This window comes from Gossypium hirsutum, chromosome A02, assembly GCF_007990345.1.
Source record: "Gossypium hirsutum isolate 1008001.06 chromosome A02, Gossypium_hirsutum_v2.1, whole genome shotgun sequence".
In the NCBI taxonomy this organism is placed as follows: domain Eukaryota; kingdom Viridiplantae; phylum Streptophyta; class Magnoliopsida; order Malvales; family Malvaceae; genus Gossypium; species Gossypium hirsutum.
Window position 1 is genome coordinate 3,394,551 of NC_053425.1, and position 21,822 is coordinate 3,416,372.

General features: G+C 31.3%; 4 protein-coding genes across 4 annotated transcripts; 1 reads left to right on the forward strand and 3 right to left on the reverse strand.

The window, feature by feature from the left end:
• Positions 1–3,611: 3,611 nt before the first annotated feature.
• Positions 3,612–6,834, forward strand: LOC107957065 (uncharacterized). Its single transcript, XM_016892493.2, has one exon. It carries the CDS (start codon positions 3,798–3,800, stop codon positions 5,850–5,852), a length of 2,055 nt encoding a protein of 684 aa, XP_016747982.2. The 5' UTR covers positions 3,612–3,797; the 3' UTR covers positions 5,853–6,834.
• LOC107957066 (probable glutathione S-transferase) lies at positions 6,741–8,564 on the reverse strand. The gene is made up of 2 exons (XM_041088780.1): positions 8,026–8,564; positions 6,741–7,252 (listed from the first exon to the last, which is right to left on the reverse strand). The coding sequence occupies exons 1-2, from the start codon at positions 8,335–8,337 to the stop codon at positions 6,887–6,889; spliced, it is 678 nt and encodes a 225-aa protein (XP_040944714.1). The 5' UTR covers positions 8,338–8,564; the 3' UTR covers positions 6,741–6,886.
• Positions 8,565–10,787: 2,223 nt separating this feature from the next.
• Positions 10,788–12,027, reverse strand: LOC107957062 (glutathione S-transferase U7). The gene is made up of 2 exons (XM_016892490.2): positions 11,685–12,027; positions 10,788–11,374 (listed from the first exon to the last, which is right to left on the reverse strand). The coding sequence occupies exons 1-2, from the start codon at positions 11,994–11,996 to the stop codon at positions 11,012–11,014; spliced, it is 675 nt and encodes a 224-aa protein (XP_016747979.2). The 5' UTR covers positions 11,997–12,027; the 3' UTR covers positions 10,788–11,011.
• A 5,224-nt stretch (positions 12,028–17,251) lies between these two features.
• LOC107957063 (probable glutathione S-transferase) lies at positions 17,252–19,736 on the reverse strand. The gene is made up of 2 exons (XM_016892491.2): positions 19,324–19,736; positions 17,252–17,756 (listed from the first exon to the last, which is right to left on the reverse strand). The coding sequence occupies exons 1-2, from the start codon at positions 19,630–19,632 to the stop codon at positions 17,394–17,396; spliced, it is 672 nt and encodes a 223-aa protein (XP_016747980.1). The 5' UTR covers positions 19,633–19,736; the 3' UTR covers positions 17,252–17,393.
• Between the last annotated feature and the right edge of the window lie 2,086 nt (positions 19,737–21,822).

The following is a 21,822-nucleotide window of genomic DNA, read 5'->3' on the forward strand; positions in this document are numbered from 1 at the left end:
TAACATCAATAGCTTAAAAATAACAATTATGCTACCTTATTTACACATGAACTTATCTCGGTACAAAATTTTTAACAATCGAGCCTATTCCTCGTAAACTTTGTTTTTCTCTCAATCACGACTTGAATCTCGTTTCTCTTGATCTCTATTACCAAATTAATCTTATTTAATACATACATTCATTAAAACAGTACTTAATACGAACTTTGGCAAAATTACCATTTTACCCCTAAACTTTTGCATAATTACACTTTTGCCCCTAGGCTCGGGAATTAAACTTCATCTCTTATTATTATGTTTTATGACATTCTGATCATTTTTCCCTTCTATGGCAACATCAAATTCTCACTCTAACATGTATTTATGACTACTAAATATTTTTACCGATTAAGCCTTTTTACTCGTTTTTACTCAAAACCGAGTAGCACAAGTTGTCTAACAAAATTTAAAACCTCATATTCTGTCATAAAATACCAAAATACACAAATTTCACCTATGGGTATTTTTCCAAATATGAACCATAGGTTGAATTATTGTTAACATAAGCTAAATCGAGCTACCAGAATTTCAAAAACATAAAAATCATTAAAAACGGGGCTTGAAATCACTTACTATGAAGTTTGAAAGTTGAAGAAACCCAGCTATGGAGGAGAGCAAAAATCGGCAGAACAGTATGGAGAAGATGATCATTTTGGGTTATTTTTCCTATTTTTATTTCATTTAATATCCAAATGACCAAAATGCCCTTACTACTAAACTTTCCAAAAATTCCTTCCATGTCCTAATTTTGTCCATGAACTTAAAATTGGTCAAATTACCATTTAAGACCTCCTAATTAATATTTCAAAGCAATTTCATACTAAAAACTTCTAGAATGCAAGTTTTGCAACTTATTCGATTTAGTCCCTAACTTTAAATTAAACTCGTTATGCCAAAAATTTCTTCACGAAATTTTCACACAATTATGCAATCATCTCATAAACTTCAAAATAATTATAAAATAATTATTTCTATCTCGGATTTGTGGTCACGAAACCACTATTCCGATTAGGCCTTAATTCGGGATATTACAGTTTCTTTGTCCCATAGTTGCCTTCAAATCCATCCACTACATGTTTGAGAAAAGGATAAACTATAAAAATAGGCACTTTTATTTGCCTCTGATTATATTTTAGTTACTTATGTTTGAAATATTACGTTTTAGTCACTTACATTATCGTTTTATTATGAAGTGGTCACTCTATTGTTAAGCTCCGTTACCTCCCTAACGGTGGTCCTACATGACAGTCCAAATGGGGTTTAAATGCCAATTTGGATGTCCTACATGGTAGTCTAAATTAAATTTATTTAATTAAAAACCTATTTTTATCTCAGCAACTAGGCATCCAAGTTGACATTTAACACCCACTTGGACTGCCGTTAGGGAGGTAAATGAATTTAAAGGTAGAGTGACCACTTCGTAATAAAATGATAACGTAAGTGACTAAAACATAACATTTCAAATATAAGTGACTAAATGTAATATAAAGAAAACAAAAGTGACTGTTTTTGTAGTTTACCCAAGAAAAAATGAATCTCAAAAAATTTAATTTCAAGCCTGAAATTGGTGTTTTCCTTTTCATGTATTGGATTTGTTTCGTTACAATAAGATCATAAGTTTATATCTAAACAAGAAAGGGAACATTTCAGTGTTGATTTTTGTGGTCACGGTTTTGTATTTGTGAGTTTGGTTTAGTGGTCTCTAAATTTTATTCATAACCTTTATTCAATTCGAGGTTTGTGTTTGTACTTTGAAGTATAAATAACCAAATCAAATACCTTCAGTGTACTAATTGCTTGCGTCTTTTACAGTAAAGTCTAGAACAGGGGAAAGTGTTGAGGAAAATGGGGTTATGATGTTTTAATTATTGACTTAATGTTGTTCGGGTAGATGGAAGACAACAAAGTCTCCATTCAAAGATCAAAGGAAATTGAGGTGCCAATTGTCTTTGAAGAGGGAGGGGAGAGAGAGGTGGTGAGGGAGGGAAATATATTTTTAATTGATATTAATATTAAATTATAAAATTAGAAAGATGATTTTTAAATTTTTTTATTTAGTTACGTTTCAACCTGTGATTGGGCCACGTCATTATTGACCAAAATTAATTGACGAATTACTAATAGAGGACTAATAGAGGAAAAAAAATTCTTAAACACATTTAATGACTTAAATTGAAGTCATACACATGACAAACTTCTATAACATCTCTTTTATAGATTGATCTTTGATTGTGGTATTCCTTTTGCAAGGTTTTATAAATTGCTATATGGGTTTGTATATTTAGAGAGGGTCTTTGAGTATCTAAGGAGAAAATTTTCGATTTATGTTTTAATAAATAATCATCCATTTTTCTCATTTTAATTTAAGCTGAAAATTATAACATTTATTTTGAATGTCATAATGTATAGAACTACTTATAACGCCCCCAACACTTCAACGCATTTAAGCTCACATCCTTCTGTATTGACAATAATGTTCATGACAATTAAGGTAAGACTCAATGCGTGATTTTAGACTCTTAAAAATTAACAATTTAATTTAATTTTGTTCTTTAACCTAAAATTTTGAAGTTTGGCTCTCAATAATTTATATTTAATTAAAATATTTCAGTTTTTGATTTTTTCTTAGAATGAGCTATCGATGAATTCGATCTAAAGATTTAACAAGCCTTTTTTAGGAATCAGAACAGAACCGACTTCTCTATAAAATTAACAAAATCAAATTGATTTTTTTCCCAATCAATTTAGTTGAGAAATCGACTTAATCGATATTATTATTTTTTTAATTTTGGTTGCTTGGTGCTTAAGGAAATGAGATTCTAAATCCAAATAACTAATAAAAAATTGGCTATTTCAAAATAAAAAAAAAGTTTTAATATTTGAAGATAATATCCTATTATATTTTATAAGTTAACTTGACATCATTTCAATTAGGAAAATTACTTAAAAATTAATTTTTAATAAAGTAATTAATATTAATACAATAATGTTTTCATGTTTGTATATGAATTGCTTAAATAAAAGCATTGAAAGTTAGATTAAGCCCGAACTTAAAACAAAACTTAATTATGACCTATGATTTACTAAATAATATTGACAAAAAATTACTATTTTTTTTATAAATATAATTTTAATATTAGTTTTTTCTTTCACCAGTGACTATGAAAAAATTCAATTAATTTAATTTTGAATTTTCAAAATAAAAACCAATCTGACTTAGCAGTTTTGCCCCACCTACAATTTACCCAATAAAATTAAAATCGACCCGTTCAGTGGCTTTAGTATGTTTGACTTAACTATTGCACACCCTTAAAATTTTGCCCCTTCAATGTATGTATACTTGTTAACACTGGGACTGGTATCATTAGCTAGGCTTTGAATGGTATACATGTGATTACGTTCTCTTTTTCTTTCAAGTAAAGAAGATGAGAAATGAAACGTGCAGAGCAAGCAACAAAAAATTCCGAAGAAAAGTATCCTCTCCTATTCCCTTCTTCCTCCTTATTCTTTATTTGGATGTTTCTTTCTTCTATCTTTCTTTATTTGCTTATTTAGATCTCTATATATTCTTAGATTCTTTTGCGACTTCAAAATTGGGCAAAGCATCAACATATTCCTTTCTTTAAGAAGACCAAAACCAACACCTAAGAAAAGAATCTACTAACCATGAGGCCTGGAATAATTGATGAAGCAATTTCATTTTTGTTCTTCTTCTTCTAAATGATTTCACAGTATCTGGGAGTTCGAAAGAAAGAGAGATGGAAATTCAACATGTCTTCCATCCCCATAATTTGGTCTTCATCGAAGATCACGGTATTGCAAGCAAAGCAGCTCATTGCTTTATGTGTGATAAACCTGTAGAGGACTGGAGCTACTACAGCTGCAATCCATGTGAGTCTTATCTTCATAAGAGATGTGCTGAAGCGGCCCGTAAGATTTGGCACCCTTTCCACCCCAAACACCCTCTCACTCTTTTGCCAAAATCACCTTATTCTGAGGGGCGCGGAATTTGCGATCTTTGTGGTAAGGCATTTCGTAGATTTGTTTATAATTGTCATGTTTGTAAGCTCGATCTGCACATCAATTGTGCTTTGCTTCAATCATCCATTGCTGCAAATTTTCCTAATTCTTTGCACCCCCATCCATTGTTCTTCGTTCAAAACCATAACAACGAAGTCGAGTCTGATTGCTCCGGGTGTCAAAAACCAATATCTGGTCCATTTTACCACTGTTCATATTGCACTTATCCTACATTGTTTAACCTTCATAAGGAATGTGCTGAACTACCCCTTGAGATTAATCACCCCTGCCATGGTAAGCATCCTCTTACTCTCTTGCCACAACCACCTTCTCATCCCCAGAAATGTGGTTGCTCTTTGTGCAGAATCCAATGGAAGGGATTTGTTTATTCCTGCTCTCTTTGCAACTTTGAACTTTTGCTGGATGATCTCTTTTCACGACCACCACTCACCGATGCAAGTCATGAACACCAGTGGATGCCTATATTAAGAAAAATGTCATTCATTTGTGATTTTTGTGGCACTGCCGGAGAAAAATTCCCCTATTTCTGTGCTGCATGTCACCTCTTTGTCCACAAGAATTGCATTTCATTGCCACGCCAAATCAAGATAACACGACATTGTCACACGATTTCTCTTTCCTATTCTCTTAAACAAAATCAAGTTGAGGATTGGATGTGCAAAATTTGTTACAAGGAAGTTGATATAAGCTATGGTCATTACCGTTGTCCTGCTTCTCGTTGCCTTTATGTTGCTCATGTACGTTGTGCAACTGATGAAGCAATTTGGGATGGAACAATTATGCTGGAAGGCTATGATGAGAGGTCCGAGGAAGTGGTGCAAGAACCTTGGAATTTGATTACTGATGTTGTTGAACAAATTATTATTGGAGAGCTAATGGTAGCAAGTGAGATCAAGCATTCCTATCATGATCATAATTTAAGACTCACTTTTAGTGGGAAGACCAAAGATGATGATAGTCAGTGTGATGGGTGCACGAGACCTTTATCAACTCCTTTTTATAGTTGTGAGCAATGCAAGTTCTTTCTCCACAAAGTTTGCGCTGAATTGCCTAAACAACTGCCACACCCATTTCACAAGCATTTGCTTACTCTCTCAAACTCACACGATGAGGATAATTATTCATCGTGCAGTGCTTGCTTTCGTTCGTATCATGGATTTGGTTACCGATGCTACAAAGGAGGTTGCAGGTTCAGAATTGACATTCAATGTATGTTATTGTCGGACACCTTGAAGCACCCAAGTCATGAGCATTCACTCTTTCTTGTCCACAACAACAAGGGAACGAGTTGCAGTGCTTGTTTTAGAAAACTACGCTCAATGGATGTTGCATATAGATGCATGAAGCGCTGTGATTTCAGTTTAGATGTAGGTTGTGCAACACTATCACTTACTGCTTGGTACAAGTATGATAGGCATCCTCTTACTTTGACTTATTTGGATCATTATGAGCTTTCTCAACTTTATTGCGATCTCTGTGAGAAAAAAAGAGAGCCAAATCGTTGGTTTTACTACTGTGTTGATTGTGATAACTCTCTTCATCTCAACTGTGCTCTTGGGGATCTCCCATATATGAAGCTTGGGAATAAAATCGAAGATATAGGTCATCAACATCGACTCACTGTTGTGAAAAACATCTGGAATTGCCCTCCATGTAAGGTATGTCCTGAGCTTTGCAATGGACAGGCCCTAGAATGTAAAGAATTTGGATGCAACTTTACCATCCACTGGGCTTGTTGTCGGTCCTCCTACTTCTGGGACTCTATCTGGTGAACCATTTCAATGATACTCCACTCAAGTTTACCAGACTGAGAAGTCGCAACTTCAGATGTCTGTTCTGTCTATCTGCATGCATGTACCAGATTTGCCAATAAGGGCCCATGTCCGTTTGTTTTTCTTATTTGCTTTTTATTATGTTATTGTTGTCTAAGAACTTCAACCTTGTTTAAATCAAACATGATTTGAGGTTAGTCATGAGAAATTTTTTAGGGTCAATAGACATTTTGGTACCTGAACTTGGCTCTAAGGTGCACATTGGTACGTAAGGTTTATTTTGGTCCAATTATGTACTTGAACTTGATGTCTTGGTTCAAATTAGCTTTTGAGTCCAAATTAATACTTCAGTTAGATGATGTATTTGAACCAATTTGAACTATAAAGTCAAGTTCGATACTAATTTGAACCAAAATGACAAGTTCAAATACCTAATTGAACAAAAAAAATTGAAGTACCAAATTGAACCTTAGTTAAGTATTAATCATTTTAAGTTTTTTAGTCATTCGAATAAATGTAAAAATTGTAATTTTGGCCCTTCGTGAAAATTAATCATATAATTTAAGCTCTTTTAGAATAAAACTTTTAACTTCGGTCTCAAAATTTTAAAATTTTATCTTAGCCCCTGCAAAGGTTTTGGCTTCGTCACTATAAGAGACTAAATCACAAGAAAATGAGCAAATCCTGAAGGGGCAGGTAGGGGACTGTCACCCAAATATGAGTTTTCATATAAATGATGATATTATAAATTTATATATAGTAAAATTCTATTTTAATCCTTTAAAATAAAAATAATTCTATTTAATCTCTTTAAATATGGTAAATTACATTTTAACCTTTCAAAAATTTATAATTTAATTTAGATCCAAGGGAAGGAGGTTCTATTGGTTGAGCTCATCCACCACACTAAACATTAATTATTGGCAAACAGAAATTGTTACAAACTTACAATGCATGGAGAAAACATAGAAATGTACGAAAAGAAAATCCCAATCCTTTTGCATTATTTCTCAATATCAAGAGTGCTTAATTTTTTAGTGATTATGTTGAGATTTCCTATAAAGTTCTCTTCTTTTTTTCAAGAAATCCACAACTCTAGTGTAATCGGGGACATTGTCTTTGATCACAGGGTGTTCGCTGAAATGCCTGACCCAGGCATGCAGGCGTGGGAAGCTATCGGCTTTAATGAACTTTACTCCCCCCACCACCTCTTCCATGGGTGCCAACATATGAATAACCATTCCAAAAACAAGGTCAGCTACGCCAATTTGGTCGCCACCGAAGAACTTTTTGTCTCCAAGACCATGTTCCTCAATCGTCCTCAGAATTTCATAGTTGTTCTCGATTGCCTTTTGCTGTTCTTCACCGAATTTACGAAAGAATTCCCACATTGGTTGAGTCTGCAAACTTATATTAATAAGGTTAGGATCAAACATTACTGGTCTACAAGTGGTTTGAGACTAGATCCCTAGATTGGAGGGGTGAAATTGGTTCTAAATTAGATTAATTCGAGTTATAAATTTTTTTTATCATTTTGGATTACTTGTTTAGGTCATTCTAGGCTCGATTTATGGGTCCTACACATTTGAATGGTGACGACAATTGTATTGGATATTATTAATGGATGAAAAAATAATGAAGTAGATCTTAACCTGTTAATTCTAGCCCAAATTCAAAAAATTAACCCGATTATATTGAATCCGAAAAATAACTTATATCTAAAATGATTTAGAATGATCTAAATTTAAAATGATCTGATCAAGTATCTCAAATTGACTTGAACTCGAGATGACTTTAGCAGAAAAAAAAACTAGTAAACTAGAAATATCCAAACCCAAACATCACAAACTCGAAATTTATTTAAACTTGAAATGATTCGGGCCCAAAACAGCCCAAAGTTTTAAAAGCTAAATTAAAATTATTGATCGAGCGAGTTTTAGCTCAATTGACATAATTATTATTGCAATAACTAGAAGGATGTGGGATTGAGTTTAAAGATAAAGAGAGGTTATAAGTAAAAATACATGAGTTCAAAATATTAACTTATGATGATCAAATCAAACAAATTAATTGAATTGAACTTCCAGACTCGAATAGAGAACAAATTTGGGAAGAAAAAGTAAGATTAAGGAAGCATATGACAAATGTTGAACAAAATCAAGATAACACATACCTTTTCCTCAATGAATTTGGCCCAAAATCTAGCTACGGATCTCTCGTAAGCATCTTTTGGCAACAAAGGATTATGTGGCCACACTTCATCTATATATTCCAGAATAACCAATGACTCTGCAATTGGCTTTCCTCCATGAACGAGCACTGGGATCTTTTTATGAACTGGGTTGTACTGCAACAACAGATCACTCTTATTATAAGGCAGATCTTCTTCAATGTATTCATATTCCACGCCTTTTAGCTTTAATGCCCAAATGACCCTTCTACTAAAAGGACTTGGCCAAAACCCAAAGAGCTTCACTTCATCCATGGTGTAGTGTTTTGGTCTCTGTTTTGTGAAGTAAACTAGGGGCCATTATATAATTGTTTTAGGTGGGGGGGGGATTTGGACTGTTCTTGGTCAGCCTAAATACAATCGTCATGGATGATGTATCGCAATCACTAATGCTACGGCTTGCTGCAAATCATATTTTGCCAATTTCTCCGGTTAAATTGTGCATATATGACAGTTTTTTTTTAATTGGTCAAATAGGTCGTATTTTTCAAGATTTAGGGAAATAAGTTAATTTTAGAAAGTGTGTGTGAAAGTGAGTCTAGCTAGACGAGCTTTTACTGACACATCAGGAAAACATGCCGAGCTAGAAGCATTTTTTAAAAATTCCAAAGAAAGCTCCTCCAGCTTCCTGCCAATTGTGTAGCTGGGCGCGCTTTTCACCCTCTCTCCAAAATCGGTCTAGTTCCCTAAATCTTAAAAAATTGACCTATTTGACCAATTAAAAAAACAACGGTATATATGACTAATTTAGCCAAATTCTTCACTTTTCTTGACTGTAATAATAATTTTTAAGTCCATACAATTACATTTTTGTGATTATAATTTATACCATGAATTTATTAAAAATTCTTAATTTTTATAAAATGGTCAATATTATTTTGAGGATATTTTTGCTTGGCTTAATTAAAAATGAAATCCTTAAACTATGCCCTTTGTTTGAGTTACGTACTTAAAACTTTTTTTGGTCGAATTAGATACCTAAACTTTATTTCGTAACCGAAATTGGCCCATTTTTTCACATTCGAAAAAATCATTCCAACCAATCAAAAAGTGTCATGTCACTAAAAGTGTCATGTCACTATCTCATTAAAATATAATTAAATAAAAATTTTATATTAATATTAAATAAAAATAATTGTATTAATATTAAATAAAATAAAAAAATGCCTCCCAACTAAACATATTTAAAAAAGACCATGGCATCAACCAAAAAATATTTAAAAAAGATGTAAACAAAAACAAACAGAAATTTTATATATTAATATACCTTGATCATTAAGCAAAAACGTCAACCTTCCAACTAAATATCAACAGCACTTTTACTTTTATATATATGGTCCCCTCTTCCTTTACTTGTTTAGAAAAAAAAAATTCCAAGAGCTGCCATAAAATATTCAGCAAAATGGAGTGGGTGGGGGAGGTAGAATTGGGGTTGAGTTATCCATCCAGACTCAGTTCAATCTTTGAAAGAGTTTACATAAAATATTATATTAAAAAAATAAATTTAAGCAAAAAAATTAGGAACAAATCCATAAACACCTCTAGTAAGAGGGTGGGATTGTGGGAGGGAGGTGATGGCGGAAGGGAGGGGAGAGAGACATGGGGTAGAGGTGAGGGATGGAGTTGGGGTATGTTTTATTTTAATGATGAGGCGACGCTCTTTGATTGGCTCTACCTTTTTTTTTTAATGAAGTGTAATGGTAAGGGTTAATTTTCAATTACAGAAATAAAGTTTAGGTACTTAACTCAAATAAAGGGCATATTTAAGGACCTCATGTTAAATTAAGCCTTTTTTATGTTTTTATATAAAATCTAGAAAATACATTCACATAATGAGATTCAAACCCAAATCATCATGAATTTTATTCTCTCAACTTTACCATCTCAGTTAAAAACATATTTAAATATTTATTTCAAATTTTAAATCTAGTTTAGAAAATTGGTATTGAATTTCTTGAGCAAGAAGAGCAGGGGCGAAACTAAGGGTCTGGCAGGGGCTTCGACCCTCTAAAATAAAAAAATTTCTATTCAAGTTCTTTAAAATTTTTAAAAATTTAAATTAATAATGGTAAAATTACACTTTGACCCCCTAAAAATATAAAAATTTGATTTAATCCTTTAAAAAAATAACGATATAGACTATTAAAATAATAAAATTACATTTTGGCCATCGTAAAAATTACAATTATAATTTGCCTCCTCTACCTAAAAAATGGGTAAATTAGTCATTATATAATCGATCAAATAGCAAACTAACATTTTCATTAAAAATTTCATTCATTTTTATTGTTAAATACTGATGTAGTTGAATGAGCAACTAAATAGTAACACTTGGTGTGCGATGTGTACCTTATATTGACATATAAGGACTAATTCAAGTAAAATGAATGTGATTTTTAATATAAGAAATGGATGATTTTTTTTAATAAGCAACTAAACAGTAATAGGTCATCACTTAATAATAGATATGGATAGAATCTTTAATAAAAAGACTAGTTTGCTCTTTGATCTCATTATAGGTTCTTATCATATTTGCTCTTTTTTATACAATGCCTAGAACTACCCATATCCCCTCCCCAACCCTTAAATAGGAGGAAAATGCACTTCAACCTACTCGAACGCACGTCTCTTACATTACCAATAATATTGATGCCAATTAAACTTAAACTTGATATTGTTCTGATTCTTATGACAAACACCCAAAATTTAATTTTTTTTATCTCTTGGATTTTTCAAAAATCATTGAATGCTATCATTTTATACACCAAACAAAGCATTAATTATTGGCAAAAAAAAATTATTGTTACAAACATACAATGCATAAAAAAAGAGTACAAATGTTACAAGAAAAAGAACACTCAATCCTTTTGCATTATTTCCCAATTTTTAGTTCTTAAACGATCAAAAGTGCCTTCTTTCTTTATTTTTTCTAGTTATTCTGTTGAGAATTCCTATAAAATTCTCTTCTTGTCTTCAAGAAATCAACAACTTTACTGTAATCAGGGACATTGGGTTTGATCACAGGGTGTTCGCTGAAATGCTTGACCCAAGCATGCAGGCGTGGGAAGCTATCCGCTTTAATAAACTTATATCCCACCACCTCTTCCATAGGCGCCAACATATGAATAACCATTCCAAAAACAAGATCAGCTATGCCAATTTGGTCTCCCCCAAAGAATTTTTTGTCTCGTAGACCATGTTCCTCTATTTTTCTCAGAATTTCAGAGTAGCTCTCAATTGCCTTTTGTTGTTCTTCACCGAATTTTTGAAAGAAACCCCACATTGGTCCAGTCTGCAAGCATAGTATTAATAGGTCATTTTTAAGTTCAAAGTGGGCAAGTTTAGATTTGCTAAATCTAACCCAAGCCCGAAAATTATTTTAAATAACTAAATTTTGTATCATAAATAAGTTAACTCTTAAATGATTTAAACTCAAAATGATCCGAACAAGTATCTCGAAATAACATGAAGTTCAGATGACTCTACTAGAAAAAATCTAAGTCATAAGACCCCAATTCAAAATACCTGAATCGAAAAAACTCAATCTAAAGTTGAAATGACACAAGTAAAAGCTAAAAAAAAAAAAACTCGAAAACACGTACATTTTCATCAATGAATTTGGCCCAAAACATGGCTTCAGATTTCTCATAAGCATCTTTTGGCAACAAAGGATTATGTGGCCACACTTCATCTATGTATTCCAAAATAACCAATGATTCTGCAATTGGCTTTCCGCCATGAACCAGCACCGGAATCTTCTTATGAACTGGGTTGTACTGCAACAGCAACTCACTCTTATTAAAGGGTAGATCTTCCTCAATGTATTCATAATCTACACCTTTTAGCTTCAGAGCCCAAATGACCCTTCGACTATAAGGACTTGGCCAAAATCCAAAGAGCTTCAATTCATCCATGGTGTGTAATATTTGGTTTCTGTTTTGATTTAGATTACAGGTGGCATTATATCGTTGTTTCTGGGTGGCAGATTTTGACTGTTCTTGGACAGTCTAAATGCAATGTTCCAATTTTTGCAAAGAGATTGTCAACGAATAAAGTACAAACTGTCTTTATTTGAATTTTGACCCAATTATTTGCGTCATGGATGATGTATCTCAATGACCATGTTTCCTGCAATTTCTCTATTATATTTAAACCTCATTATGGGATAATTTATTTGTTGAAGTTTGAAAGTACACTCAAAATATTAAAGGGATTAGATAAAAGTATAAGGCTTTAAAATGGATTTAGGTAAAAAAATTAAACTCGTTTAAAATATTAATTAAACTTTGCCGATTGAGTCTTAGCTCAATTAGCATTGGCATTGTTGTCAATATAGGAGAACGTGGGTTCGAGTGCATTGAAACGTATTATCCTCTTATTTATAGGTTAGGGAGGGGCTACGGGTAGTTCTAAACATAGTCTCAAAAATAACAAATATGATTAGAACTTATAATAAGATTGTTCAAAAAAAATATTAGCTAAACTTGGGCTTCAACATTCGATATCTGAGTTCGGTTCCACTTGTTTTATACTTTTCTAATATATTTTTATTTTATTTTATATATTATGTAATTTATATCACATGAAACTAAATATATATTAAGTTGCCTAAATTTATAATTTTAATGAAAGAAATACCAGTTAAAATATTAAATATTAAATTAAAAAATATATTTTTTTAAAAAGATAATATGAGCAAACTTAAAATAGACTTGAGTTAGTCATTTACATATATAAACGAGTTCGGAAAAAAATTTAAAGCCATATTTGGGGTTAAGTTGGACATAGGCTTGAGCAAATATAAAAATATATTAATATCATACATAGACTCAACTCAACCTACAAATCCATTGGCCACCGACTCAATTGAGAAATGATGGGTAAATTGTGCTTCTTCTTATTATAATGTATGTCTGATTTATGATTTATATTTAGAGTTCGTGACTGCCACTTTCAATAATGTTGTCTTCAAGATTTGAACCTACGTTCTTCTTTTGGGAGTATAATATTCTTTACCATTTCACCCAATCACTTATTGATGGGATAAATAGGTTTTAACTCGCCTCAACTTAATCAAAATTTTTACTTCCTATCTTAACCTTGTTCTAAATTCGATCTTGTTTAAATTTTTATTGCTCAAACCTAATGCCTAAAAGAAAAATTCTTTTGAAATATTAAATAAAATTTTTATATTAGCTTAATTTTTATAAGGTTAATATATATATTATAAAATCTCATAAAAATTAAAATATTTAGGTAAAATTATATACAAATATTAAAATGTTATGTTTAAAGTTTGATGAATGTGTTTTAAATATTTTCTATAGTCATATATGACATGTTAACACTTAACCTTCAAGTTGATCATAGAATGATTTCAAACTACATTTAACACTCAAATTGTCTATGTGATAAATTAGTGATATTTGAATTAGATCGAATCAAAAACCATTCGAGGTATCCATCAAGAAGAAACCAATTGGAATTGGTTAATAAATCGGTAGAGTGATTCAAATTCTAAAAACCTTAAATAAGTACATAAATATTGATCAAATCCTCTCAAAATATTAAACCTTTAGATTTTGTTTTATTTATTTGTATGGGGAACAATTAACACTTCCATGGGAGAAAATGCAATCAATATTCCAAACCCTAACTCAATTTTGATGCCAGCAACATTTCTCTTCGATGTTTCAACAACGCAAGCATCTTATGAGTATGAACTTTCAAGGTCCTCAAATTAATTACTAATTAAGTCATCAATCATTTTTCTAAATTAAAATTTCAACAGCAGTTGAACTTTTACAAATTAGTTCCTGAACTTTAATTAATGATTTTTTTATTAAATTACTTAACCATTCTTTAATCTATTTCACACTAACTTCATAAACTTTTCTATTCATGATTCCACTAACTCGATTTACGGAATTGGATTTCAAAATTCGACAACGTTTAAAATCAGGTCATTACAAGTTAATTAAAAGAATAAATAATATTTTGGGCATAGGAAAGATATTTATTGGGCTAAAAAATTTATATTAGTTGATTTAAAGAAAAAATAACACATATAATTGACTTAATAAATGAAAAGGCCCGATATAGGAAGGAGGGGTGGCAAACTTGTAACAGCCCGTTTTTAGGTCAAATCGGAACAGTGATTTCGGGATCACAAATCCGAATTTAACATATTTATTTTATTATTTTATTAAAGTTTACAGCATGATAGGATTATTTTGTGAAAGTTTCGTAAACAAATTTTACCGTTTAAATGCTTAATTCGGTAAAAAGGACTAAATCGCGTAACGCATAAAAGTTGAGTTCTATTGTTTAAATGTATTAAATAGCTATGGATCATTAAAATAGAAGTCCTTATACTGAAATTTGACCATGATTAAGATTAGTGGACATTTATGTCCATGAATTATATGATATATTAAGGTTTTATAATAAGGTTAATTGTGTAATTTAGTTATTTATGTTAAATAAAATAAAACAAAACAAATTAAAGCTTGATTCTCATCTTCATGCACCGAATATTGAAGGAAGAAGAAGCTAACCTAGTGTTTTAAGTTCGGCAACCTTGAATTCTTCAATTAGGTACGGTTTTTGCTCGGTTTTTAGTGATTTCTATATTTTTGAGATCGTTGCTTTGTATTCTAGCTAGCCCATGCCTTAATTTTTGAATTTTTTCTTGATTTTATAAAGTTACATTGTTGAATACTTGAGTTCTTTGATGTTTAATGATAGATTATGGAAGCTTGATGATAGTTAAACTAGTTTTGTAAAGTGATTTTTGACAAAAATGCAAAATAGGGATTAAATTGTGAAATTGTAAAATTTGGTGGTTAAAAGTGTGAAATAATGAAAGATATGGGCTGCTAGGAGTCCCTTTGAAATTCGGCTACCATGGGTTATGGCCTAATTGTGTAATTTTGCATTTTTATGAGTTAAGGACTAAATTGTAAAATAGTCAAAAGTCTAGGGAAAAGTGTAATTTAGCTAAAATGAATGTTTTAGGCTAAATTGAATTGAATGAAAGTTTGAATGAGTTAATTTGATATTATATAGATCAAGATAAGCAAATACTGGAACTAGATCGGGGAAAACAAAAAGTGAATGAATAGCCAATAGTTTTATCCGAGGATATGAGGTAAGTTCGTATAATTAGAATCGAACATATATATATTGGTAAATATTTGAAATAAATGTTTGTGATTGAATAATTGATATACTTGAAATACAAATGCTTTATCGATATAATCTATTGGTAACCAAGCCCCGTTTAAACCGTATGAATTCGTAGGATACGAGTGACATGTCACTAGGGTTACTGTTTTGGTCAAGCTCCTGCATTTGTTGTGGACTTACCATAGCTCATATGAGCTTACCGATATATCAGCTTGTAAGAGCTTACTGTTTTCAGCTCATTAGAGCTTACCGTTTCAGCTCGTATGAGCTTACTATTCAGCTCGATAGAGCTTACCGTTTCAGCTCGATAGAGCTTACCATTTCAGCTCAATAGATTATTGCTCAATAGAGCTTACTGTTCACCATCTCAGGAGGAGCTTACTGATCATGGCTCGAAAGAGCATAAATGATAATGAATTGATGGGTTACTGATGTTTATCACTTGAGTATCCTTTGGAGTTCTAATAGGTTCAACGGGTATAAATCATGTTTATACGGATGAGTATTGTTAATGAATGGATTATTGGTTATTTGATTGAGAATGAAATGTTGAATGTTAGTTATAATGATTATTGAATTGTGATAATGGATGATTTCATGTATTAACATGTCTAACCTATGGATGAATGTTTGTGATAGGCATTTGGAAATTGTATGGAGTTTACTTTGGTTATTTGCCTTGATTATGTATAAATGGTAAGTTTAATTCTAAATTATACGCGCTTACTAAGCTATAAAGCTTACTCTGTTTCTTTTTCTATGTTTTATAGAGGTTCGTTAGCTCACTCGTTTCGGACAAGTCAGAGTTGCACATCACACTATCCAATTTTCGATTGGTACTTTTGAACTTGTGGATATATGTAAATATGGCAGTATAGGCTAGTGTTAAAGATGATAAATATGGTTACTTGATATCATGGTTTTGGTATATTTTATGTATGAGTTAAGCCATGTTATTTGGTTTATTTTGGTACTATGTTTTGGTTGAGTTTAAGTGTTCAATTATGGTATGTTTTGCAAGGAATGAATGGAATGAAAATGTACAAGTGAAGTCTTTATATGTATTTGATATATGAATGGATTATGCATGATGTTAATTAGGTATTTGGGTATGTAAATGTTAGGTTTGATATGACAAATAATGTGTAATGAAATGGTTATTTTGGCTGCCTATTGAGTTGTAAAAATGTTGTCATTTATGTTTGTGTATGCTTGTGAAAATAGGGTGGTAAAATGGCTTTGCAGATACCTGTTTTTGTCCATACGGGCAGGGACAAGGGCGTGTGTCTCAGTCATACGTGACACATGGTCATGTTACATGGCCGTGTGTCCCATGGTGTTGAAATGGAATTGAAATCAGTATGCTCCACATGTCCTCACACACGGGCATGTGATCGGCCGTATGGTACAAGTCAGTATACCCCCTAAATGGCACACGGCCTAGCATACGGGCGTGTGACTTGGCCGTGTTGATAAATCAGTATACCTTAAAGTTTTAGCACGGCTTGATACACGGGCGTGTGTGGCCATTTCGAAGGGCACACGGGCTAAACACACAGGCGTGTTGTTGGCCGTATGACCTAAGTATCCTCTCCAGTTTTCACACGGCCTGGCACACGAGTATGTTTTCGGCCGTGTGATACAAATCAGTATGTATGCCCTGTTTCCACATGGTCTAAGACACGAGCGTGTCTACTAGCCGTGTGAGGCACACGGCCTGTTCACACGGGCGTGTGATACTTGAAATGTTGAAATATTTTTAAGTTTCCAAAATTTTAATATGTTACTGATTTAGTCCCGAATGCATGATTTAAGCTTTGTATGCTCAATTTAAGTACATATTGAATGTGAATGAATGATATTTATTGAAATGAGATGATATTTGATAAATGATTGTTCTGAACTGAGTTACAAGTCCGATAATGCCTCTTAACCTATTTCGGCGATGGTTATTGGTTAGGGGTGTTACAAAACTAGTATAGACCCATAGAACTGGAGCTTTTCTTATTTTGATTTTGATGATTTATTTAAACAAACTTGTCGAAATTATTAGACTAACAAAGCAATGACCTAATCAGTTCGAATTCTGAAAACCTTCTATGAAGAACACAAGTGTCCAAACCTTAATTTGATTTTGATGCCAACATCATCTCTCTGCCATGCTTCGAGAAAGCAGACATCTTATCAGCATCAGGCAAGTTTTCTTTGATTAAAGGGATTGATTTGAAATTTTGGATCCACGAGCTTACTCGAGGGAACTTGTGTGGCTCAAAGATTTCAAGCCCTACTACATCTTCGAGAACCCCAAGCCAGTGAGCAACAAAGGAAAATGCGATGTCCACCATGTTTATCTCGTCTCCGCCGAAGAATTTTTTCCCTCCGATCAACGCATGTTCTTCCATGACTTCCAACATTTCTAGCCACTCCTTCACTGCCGCTCGTTGTTCTTCGCCATCGGCTTGATAAAGCTTTGACATTAAATAAACCTGTTTTAAACAGAGATATGGGATTTCTAGTATTAGCCATTAAAAGTTATGTACGATAAAAGATTTTCAAAGATTTCAACTAGGTTAAAATATGCTACAAATCCTTGTATTCTTTGTATATTTGAAATTTCATCCTCCCATTTGTGTTGCAAGAAATTTTATCCCATTACTTTTAAATTTAAAAATGGCTAAATCACTTCACAGGGTTCGAACTTAGCAACTACTCCCACATTAGTGTATGAACTTTTTTTTGTTCAAATTAGTCCTTAAACTTGACAATTGTTCTCACGGTATAGCCTGATAAAAGCTACTTATCACTTAATAAGGAATATTTTCAATTAACTCAATTTTATTTTATTTATTTTAAAATTATGTTATCCTATAAAAACCTTATGTTTAAAATTTCAATTATAGTTTAGAATAAGGCATAATGTTTTAAAATTAAGAATAAAATGTAAAATATAATTTTTTATAATTCAAATTCTATATTTATCAAACAATATAATTATATTCCGTAATTAATTTTAAGTAATGTATCAAATAAATTTTATAACTTAAATTCGGTATTTAAATTTTCAATACTTAATTTTTCAACCCTTATTTTTTTGCACTTAATCTTTCAGTTTATCAAAGAACACCTTAGTCCCTATGTTTTCTTGAAAACCCTAATGTTCAAACCCCAACATGGGAACAATTGCCTAGTCCAAGCACTAACATGAGAACAATTACCACGTTTAGGGACTAACTTGAACAAAAAAAAAGGTCAAGCCCCAATGTGAGAACAATTACTTAATTCAAGCCTTAACATGTGACCCAATGTGAGAATTGTTGTCAAGTTTAGACCTCAAATAATGATTTAACCCATTTAAAAATGTAAATATAATCGTAAACACGATTTTTTTGGTTAAATTCAAGTTCATAACTCTATATTTTTTTTTGTTATATGACTACAACATGAATAACTATTTTTTTTATTTCAAAATATCACACAAAAAAATTTAATAAAAAAACTAATTGTGTTAACAATTGAATTCGGGTTTAGAGTAAAAAAATTATCAATTTTATATGTCAATGACATGAAAAAAATTATTAAAATATTATTAAAAATTGAAAATGGACAATGGATGATGTGATGGGAAGAGTCTATGATTTCTCCCAATTCAGTATAACACTTAATAAATAATTTTGGATATAAATATAGATAAATAAATATAAATATAAAAAATCAATAAACGGAAAAATCGTCATATGCGTCAAATAAATAAATAAAAGGTTTAATTTCAAAATTAGTGTCTAAACTATATCAATTTTCTCATTTTAAGTAGCTAAAATTTTTGGTAAAAATATACTTAAAACTATTAATTTTGTTACATTTTACCTAAAAGTGCACGATGGCAATAAAACATGGTACTGTATTTTTGGTAAAATAAGACAAAATTAACCATTTAAAAATCATTTTGCAAAGAAGAGAAAAAAAAATAACTCTTAGACACCTAAGTGATAAATATGAAATAGTTGGAGGGTTAATTTTGTATTTAATCCAAAAAAAGAAAAGAACAGATTTTACCTTGTCATCTGCAAATTTGATCCAAAACAGAGCAACAGCTCTGTCATAGGGATCAGCCGGCAGCAAGGGATTCTGCGGCCAAATTTCATCGATATATTGAAGGATGACAGTGGATTCACAGATCGGTTTTCCGTCATGAACGAGCACCGGGACTTTCTTATGAATTGGATTATATTGAAGAAGCAAAGGACTCTTGTTGCGGATATCTTCTTCAATATATTCGTAAGATATGCCTTTGAGTTTCAGAGCCCAAATTACTCTGTAAGCGTACGGACTAAACCAAGTTCCGAACAATTCCACGACCGCCATGGTTGGGAGATTTTTTCAGAGATTCTGAGAGCGCTGAGTGCAATTTTATATTAGGATTTCTGGTCAAAGATTTGTCTAAGGTAACGATGGTGTGTGTTCTTTTCATGACATAATTCTAAATTCTGTTATTAACCTTTTAAAAAATATTTCTTTTTTTAACGGTATTTAAAATATTAATTTTTTTAAGTATCGGCGTGATAACTCTCGTGACAGTTTATGTATGATATGGCATTATTTATCTTATATAACACATGAACACATAATTAAAAAATTATAAAAAGTAATTTTTTTTATAAAAGTTGAAAAATTACCATGAAGTATACATAGATTGTCATGCGAGTTACCTTACTTAAAATTTTAATGATTTAGTCAATATTTCTATTAAAAATTTAATTCGACTATCTTTAAAAAATTGATAATTAAATTCGACTCTTTTAAAAAAAACTAAAATAAGAAAAGAGGAATTGAAAAATATTGTAGGCCCCTAAAAGTTAGAATTTGTCATTAAGACTTTTCTATACAAAGACGAAGTATTATAAAAGATCTTATATAATAATATAAGGTAATGTCATGCATGATGTAATATAAAGGGTAAGGTAATGTCATGCATGACGCATCTTTATTAATTGTTTTTTTTGTATTTTGAATAAATGTTTTTAGAAATAAATCGGTGGTTGGTTGAATTGATTAGGTCATTAGTTTGTCGATTTGATAAGTTCGATAAAAATATAATAATAAATTCATAAAAAAGAATATTTAATAAATCTAATTTAACCGTTAATTTAATTGATTTTTTAACCGATTCAATCGATTTGATATTTTTTTTGAATTTATATTCCGATCTATTTCTAGTCCCATCGAACAATTCAATCTGATTTAAACACAAGTAAAAATCCCATGTATAATTTTGAACCCCACGTATAATTGAATATATACGTTTTTTTTATAATTAAGATATCATATATATTTATTTTACCCATGTATTGATTTGATGATTAGAATATTCACTGTCTCAAATGTGATCTGGGTTCGAATCATGCTAATCGTGTTGCTGTTAGGACTTTGCTCTCCTATTATAATTCATCAAAAAAAGATAATTTATCTTTGATGTTTTAGCAAACGTGTCATCATGTCGAGGGAGCATTTAACTATAAAATCAAACTGTGCTAATATGTCAATATGTAATAAGTGAAAAATGTTTTGGTATTGTTTTAAAACTAACTACAACTAAAATTATTCGAAAATTCTATTTTATTATATGTTATATGTGTATGTATGCTAACATATATAATAAATAAAAATAAAATAAGATTACTTCTTTTTTCATGTTTATTTATGAACTGGGTTGTACTGCAACAGCAACTCACTCTTATTGAAGGGTAGATCTTCCTCAATGTATTCATAATCTACACCTTTTAGCTTCAGAGCCCAAATGATCCTTCGACTATAAGGACTTGGCCAAAATCCAAAGAGCTTCAATTCATCCATGGTGTGTGATGTTTGGTTTCTGTTCTGAATTAGATTAAAGGTGGCATTATATCGTTGTTTTTGGGCGGCGGATTTTGACTGTTCTTGGTCAGTCTAAATGCAATGTTCCAATTTTTGCAAGGAGATTATCAACGAATAAAGTACAAACTGTCTTTCTTTGAATTGTGACCCAATTATGTGCGTCATGGATGATGTATCTCAATGACCATGTTTCCAACCTCATTATGGGATAGTCTATTTTTCCAAGTTTGAAAGTCAATTAGAAATATTAAAGGGATTAAATAAAAGTACGAGGTTTTAACATGGGTTTAGGTAAAATAAATTTGACCTATTTAAAATATTGGTTAAATTTTACCGATTGAGTATTAGTTCAATTGACATTGGTATTATTGTCAATGCAGGAGAACGTGAATTTGAGTATGTTGAAACGCATTGTCCTCTTATTTATAGGTTGAGAGAGGCTACAAGTAGTTCTAAATATTGTGTCAAATAAAATATGATCAGAATTTATAATAAGATTGTTCAAAAAAAATATTGGTTAAACTTGGGCTTCAACATTCGATGTTTGAGTTCCATTCGACCCGTTTTATATTTTTATTTTTTTTATATATTATGTAATTTATATCACATGAATCTAAATTTATAATAATAAAATTCCATGAATCATTAAAAATATATTAAGTTGTCTAAATTTATAATATT

Coding starts and splice junctions, on each gene's coding strand:
- LOC107957065 (XM_016892493.2), top strand. CDS start 3,798: ATGGAAATTCAACATGTCTTCCATCCCCATAATTTGGTCTTCATCGAA.
- LOC107957066 (XM_041088780.1), bottom strand. CDS start 8,337: ATGGATGAAGTGAAGCTCTTTGGGTTTTGGCCAAGTCCTTTTAGTAGA. Junction 7,253..8,025: donor CCAAATTCATTGAGGAAAAG/GTATGTGTTATC, acceptor ATAAGTTTGCAG/ACTCAACCAATGTGGGAATT.
- LOC107957062 (XM_016892490.2), bottom strand. CDS start 11,996: ATGGATGAATTGAAGCTCTTTGGATTTTGGCCAAGTCCTTATAGTCGA. Junction 11,375..11,684: donor CCAAATTCATTGATGAAAAT/GTACGTGTTTTC, acceptor CTATGCTTGCAG/ACTGGACCAATGTGGGGTTT.
- LOC107957063 (XM_016892491.2), bottom strand. CDS start 19,632: ATGGCGGTCGTGGAATTGTTCGGAACTTGGTTTAGTCCGTACGCTTAC. Junction 17,757..19,323: donor TCAAATTTGCAGATGACAAG/GTAAAATCTGTT, acceptor TGTTTAAAACAG/GTTTATTTAATGTCAAAGCT.